Here is a 6671-nt window from a genome sequence, read left to right on the forward strand (position 1 = left end):
TAAGCCACCCGTAAAAATCCCCATTACGAATAACATAGAAGAAAATACGACTCGATACCAGCGGCAAAGACCCACGCGACGAAATAAGGACTACGATTGGAAACTTAGAACATGGAATTGCAAGTCACTAGGTTTCGCAGGATGTGACAGGATAATTTACGACAAACTACATCCCCGCAACTTCGACATCGTGGCGTTGCAGGAACTTTGTTGGACTGGACAGAAAGTGTGGAAAAGCGGGCATCGAGTGGCTACCTTCTACCAAAGCTGTGGCACCACCAATGAACTGGGAACAGGATTTATAGTGTTGGGCAGGATGCGACAACGTGTGATCGGCTGGCAGCCGATCAACGCAAGGATGTGCATGTTGAGAGTTAAGGGCCGTTTCTTCAACTACAGCATCATCAACGTCCACTGCCCACACGAAGGAAGACCCGATGACGAGAAAGAAGCGTTCTACGCGCAGTTAAAGCAAACATACGATGGTTGCTCGCCGCGTGACATGAAAATCGTTGTCGGCGACATGAACGCGCAGGTAGGAAGGGAGGAAATGTACAGACCGATAATCGGGCGAAACAGCCTGCACGCCGTATCGAATGATAACGGCCAGCGATGCGTAAACTTTGCAGCCTCCCGTGGTATGGTAGTCCGAAGCACCTTCTTCCCCCGCAAAGATATCCACAAAGCCACCTGGAGATCACCCGACCAACAAACAGAAAACCAAATCGACCACGTTCTAATCGACGATAAATTCTTCTCGGATATAACCAACATCCGCACATACCGCAGTGCGAATATAGATTCGGATCACTACTTAGTCGCTGTATGCATGCGCTCAAAACTTTCGACAGTTATCACCACGCGTCGAAGTTGAACGCCGCGACTCAACATCGAGCAGCTGCGTAACGTAGAAGTGACTCAAGACTAAGCGCATCAAGTGGCCCTACCAACGGAAGAGCAGCTTGGCGCAGCTACACTTGAAGATGGCTGGAGGGACATCCGATCCGCCATAGGTAGTACCTCGGCTACAGCACTAGGCTTCGCGACTCCGAATCACAGAAACGACTGGTACGACGGCGAATGTGAACAGTTGAAAAACGAGAAGAATGCAGCATGGGCGAGAATGCTGCAACACCGTACGAGAGCGAATGAGGCACGTTACAGACAGGCGCGGAACAGGCAGAACTCAGTCTTCCGGATGAAGAAGCGCCAGCAGGAAGAACGAGATCGCGAAGCGATGGAAGAGCTGTACCGCGCTAAGGACACACGAAAGTTCTACGAGAAGCTGAACCGCCCGCGCAGAGGCGTTGTGCCACAAGCCGACATGTGCCGAGATAATTACGGGAATATTCTCACGAGCGAGCGTGAGGTGGTCGACAGCTAGCGGCAGCATTACGATGAGCACCTCAATGGCGACGTTGCAAGTACCGAAGGTGGCGTGGTAACAGATTTAGGAGTATGTGCACAGGACGAAAGACTTCCGGTCCCTGACCTCCAGGAGATTGAGGAGGAGTTTGGCCGGTTGAAAAACAACAAAGCCGCTGGGCAGATCAACTACCATGCGAGCTTCTAAAATACGGTGGAGAAGCACTGGTAAGAGCACTACACTGGGTATTTACCAAGATTTGGGAGGAGGAAGTATTACCAGAGGAATGGATGGAAGGTATCGTGTGTCCAATCTACAAAAAGGGCGACAAGTTGGATTGCGGGAACTATCGCGTGATCACACTAATGAGCGCTGCCTACAAGGTACTCTCCCAAATTTTATGCCGCCGTCTATCACCGATTGCAAGAGAGTTCGTGGGGCAATACCAGGCTAGATTCATGGGTGAACGCGCTACAACGGATCAGATGTTCGCCATCCGCCAGGTGTTGTAGAAATGCCGCGAATACAACGTGCCCACACATCACTTGTTCATCGATTTCAAATCGGCGTATGATACAATCGATCATACAGCTATGGCAGATTATGCACGAATACGGATTCCCGGATAAACTGATACGATTGATCAAGGCGACGATGGATCGAGTGATGTGCGTAGTTCGAGTTTCAGGAACACTCTCGAGTCCCTTCGAATCTCGCAGAGGGTTACGGCAAGGTGATCGTCTTTCGTGCTTGCTGTTCAACATTAAGTTAGAAGGTGTAATAAGGAGAGCGGGGATTAACACGAATGGTACGATTTTCACGAAGTCCGTTCAGCTGCTTGGTTTCGCTGATGATATTGGTATTATTGCTCGTAAATTTGAGACGATGGCGGAAACGTACATCCGACTAAAGAGTGAAGCCAGGCGAATCGGATTAGTCATTAATGTGTCGAAGACAAAGTATATGATGGCAAAGGGCTCTAGGGAGAAATCACCGCGCCCGCCACCCCGAATTTATATCGACGGTAATGAAATCGAGGCGGTTGAAGAATTCGTGTACTTGGGCTCACTGGTGACCGCCGACAACGACTCCAGCAGAGAAATTCAGAGGCGCATTGTGGCAGGAAATCGTGCTTCCTTTGGATTCCGCAAAACTCTACGATCGAATAAAGTTCGCCGTAACACGAAGTAAACTATCTAAAAAACGCTGATTAGACCGGTCGTCCTCAATGGGCACGAAACATGGATCCTACGTGCAGAGGACCAACGCGCTCTTGGAGTTTTCGAACGGAAGGTGTTGCGTACCATCTACGGCGGAGTGCAGATGGAAGACGGGACTTGGAGAAGGCGAATTAACCACGAGCTGCATCAGCTGCTAAGAGAACCAACCATCGTCCATACCGCGAAAATCCGGAGGCTACGGTGGATGGGTCACGTCATCAGGATGTCGGATAGCAACCAGACTAAAATGGTTCTCGAGAGTCATCCAACCGGTACAAGAAGAAATCAATATCACTCTTTGTGTCGTTCAGTAGAAATATGTTCTACGAAAACACAACATACAAACAACAACAACAACATACCATAAAACTTTACTGAAGTTTTCGAAAACAAAAAATATAAGGGGTTCCACTTAAGAGCATAGAATGTTCGTTGCATAAAATTGCGATTAAAATAAGGTCTTGTACCATTTGGGCAGGTGTATCTATTTTGGGCACTTGCCGCTATAACTAAGTCAATTTCAAACCGATTGATTTGAAATTTTGTATAGAGTTAGGCACGTACAGTATCTAACTCTGAACAAAAATTCAAATCAATCGGTTTGAAATTGGCTTAGTTATAGCGGTAAGTGCCCGAAATAGGTACACCTGCCCAAATGGTACAATACCTTAATCAAAGATTGCCTTGGTGATCGCGACGTTAATCACTTTTTAGCCTTTTTGGTAACCCCCTGACCGCAGCGCACAAAATACAATCAACTTACAGGCAACTTCAACCGAATGAAAATTGACGAAATGCCAGCAATTTAAAAATGAGTTGTTGAGGGTCGGGTACGTGAAGATTAATAGATAATACTGCCAAAATGTAATAATCAATAATAAGATTTCAATAATTAATTACCGCGTTGCAAGGTTCGCCGAGGTTCGCTAGCTGACGGCATCGTCCACGTACGTACGTGTACCCGGTATCACAGGTGCATAGTTTGTCCTCGCACTTGGCACCGGTAAGCATATGAGAACACTGGACCGCTTCCTCGCAGCTCAGCCCATACGATCGCTCGGGCAGGCAGCGGGTGACGTCGGTGGAGAACACATGCCCGGCCGGGCACTGGCAGAAGCCGTAGATCGAACAGCTCGCGTCCGGCACCTTAGCGCAGTCGGCCGACGTAGTGCATGGCCACACGACCGAGCGGGATTCTGTGGGGTTGGGAATGAAACAGAGAAGTGAGGGAATCGGTTAGTATGAATTCCAATAACGTTAAGATAGAGTTTGAGGAAAAAAATAAAATATGTACCGAAAAAGATCTGTCTCGTGGTGTATAGCCTAACTTTTGATCGAGAGTGTTTAAGTCCAATTCTTATTTTTTAAATCTAGACAGCTTACGGTCAAAATGAAAGCAAACAATTAATACAGGGGTGCATTTTAGTTCGCTTTGTTCTATCAGCATTAAAAACCATTGAGATCGACTAGCCACTATGCGATGGCTAAGGTCGAAAGAAATAGTAGCCCCTACTGCAACATGGCAAACCTGCTGGCTGTTCTTGGCTGATGATTGGGATGCTTTATGGTTCCTTGACACGACACCTTAAAAGAGCGAAGGGAATCTAAAAGCCTTAGAATCGGTGCACCGGGATCGGAGGGCGGTTGCATTACACAAACCTCAAGGTGAAAGAGTTATTAGGGCTTCCTGGTCCTGGTGGCATTTCAGATCAGCGTTGATTACGGTATACAAGAATGGCCAAGAACTTTGACACTTGGCACAGTTAGTGACCTAGAGAATCATCAGGGAAATCAAATTATGGAAAGGTCATTGCATTTGTTTCAACATATTTGAATAAAACAAAAGTTTGCTTATTAAATATACCCATTCATTGTTGAGAAATTTAGGAGCATCGATTTAGAATGTGTAACGATGTTTGAGAGTAACATAAGTTTTCTCATTAATTCTTGAGTTTTTTTCCCACAGAAAATCGAACTTGTTCTTTTTTGTAAGAGAAGAAGAACTGGAAATCAAGTTTCCCTTGAAACCAAAAGTCCAGAATTGGATTTCGCATTGTCATCAAACGGATTCCAAACCCTTCGAATCAAGCGTCATTTGAAAGCGACAACGAAGAGTCATTGACGGCATTTCCGATAAGCTAATCACGTCTGATTTGGGTTTAGAAGTTACCAACCACTTCAAACACCTGTTGCTCATCCGCTTTGTAATCGATTTCAAGTTGGAACTGGACTACCCATTTGGTTGATAACAAGTTTCACTCGATTCGCTATTCCAGAACTGATTCAAGAGATCGGAATTATCCATTACATTAAACCAACTATTAAATGTACATAGAACATCACATTTCACTACAAACCACCACAACACCATGCTTTCGGCATAGCGATTATCCAAACTCTTAACACTTTTATCTAGGTAGGTACCTCGCACGATCAGTATCACTAGGAACCACTTGGCAAGTAGCCACCGCATATTTAACCGACAGACAGAAGCGGCCAATCTCCGACAACGTCAACAGTAAGCAAACAACCGATTCACCGTAACACCTGTTCGATACTGACTTTCGACCGGCAGACTATCGATGGCTTGTATATGAATGGAATTTCTCATGGAGTAAATATACCCCTAATCTTATCACCACACTCCTGTTATCAACCCAATCGACTGGGCAGTGGTAGTCAGCCAATATTGCCAAACATTGATCCAGGTGTAAGTATCTGGGTGATTATTTCAAGCCGACGGGATTTACTGATATGCTCAATTGTGGCGATCGATATCCGTTTTGTAAGCCGGTCAATCAGGGAGCTGATTTCATATATCTAATCGATAACAATAGGGTAATTGATCCGATCATGGAGGAGTTAAGCGCTGGGTTCATGTTTAAACCACAATTGTATCGCCCCAAGCAAACTTTTTACATGGATTGAATTGAAAATAATAAAATCCATCCTTAATCTACGGGAAAATAACGAAATATTGCCACTTTGATGTTGTTATGAGCATTTTATTCGTTTTTATCTGAAAGATCATTGTGTTCCTAATGTTGCGGTATTTTGTTCCTATTGTTGCGGTATCCCATTGAAATCATATGGGATACCGCAACATTAGGAACACTACCGCAACAATAGGAACACAGCAGCAAACACATTTATGAAAATATTTTTTTAAAATAGGTTTTTGGGCAAATCTTAAGCAAAAAAATGGTGCAATCTCATAATTTAAGCACCATACATCTATTAAAAATACCTTTTGGTAACATTTCAGTCGAAAAAGTGCTCAATTGCCATTACCGCAACAATAGGTACTACCGCAACGATGGGAACAATTACCCTACCTGTGGTCCAAATAGTAAAAGCAGTTAACGCCATGGTATTGGACGGATCATGCAAAAGATTTCTGGGTCCGATTTCCAGCTGGTCCAGGAGCTTCAGTAAGTATTTTGTATATATGTAATTTTTAATAATCTTTATTGGTATCTCAATCAATTTTTACATTCTTCAACTTAATCTTGGTGTTTTCTGTGTATTATAACACATTATCATCCTAATTTGGCTAAATAAATTTTGGCTATTATCAATACTAATTAATAACACATTACATTTCATTTGATGTAGCAGTTAACGTTGAACCATTCGTCATTGAAATCATCGTCATCATCAAACATTTAAAAGCAGTTTTTTCGTTCAAATCAAACATTTTTGCAACGAAAATGGATTCACTGTGTTCCACATGAGGAATAGAATACAGTGAATACATTTTCGTGGTCATTGTTTTGATTTACAGAGAAAAAACTGCTTTTCTATTTCCGAAAAAAATGATGACGGATGCTTGAGCCTTCAGATTTTTCGCAGGCTTTATTTTTCACCTGCGTGTCAGAAATACATTTTTCAACTTATCCTAACCCTAACCTAACTTAGACTAATTATACAAAGAACTTATCGTAGCAACAGAAGACTCCAACAATTTTTGACGAAAATTTGCAATGATTTTAGTTGACATCTGTTCCAATTCGCTAAGAATCCTATAACATACCGGGATTCGCATCCTGACTCCGACAACATGGTCTGTCAAATTATGTGCACAT

General features: G+C 43.8%; 1 protein-coding gene across 1 annotated transcript; it reads right to left on the minus strand.

Moving 5' to 3' along the window:
• Positions 1 to 3456: 3456 nt before the first annotated feature.
• LOC134285537 (prion-like-(Q/N-rich) domain-bearing protein 25) lies at positions 3457 to 5170 on the minus strand. The gene is made up of 2 exons (XM_062846510.1): positions 5011 to 5170; positions 3457 to 3782 (listed from the first exon to the last, which is right to left on the minus strand). The coding sequence occupies exons 1-2, from the start codon at positions 5057 to 5059 to the stop codon at positions 3472 to 3474; spliced, it is 360 nt and encodes a 119-aa protein (XP_062702494.1). The 5' UTR covers positions 5060 to 5170; the 3' UTR covers positions 3457 to 3471.
• Positions 5171 to 6671: the final 1501 nt, after the last annotated feature.

This window comes from Aedes albopictus, chromosome 1 (genome assembly GCF_035046485.1).
Source record: "Aedes albopictus strain Foshan chromosome 1, AalbF5, whole genome shotgun sequence".
Lineage (NCBI taxonomy): Eukaryota > Metazoa > Arthropoda > Insecta > Diptera > Culicidae > Aedes > Aedes albopictus.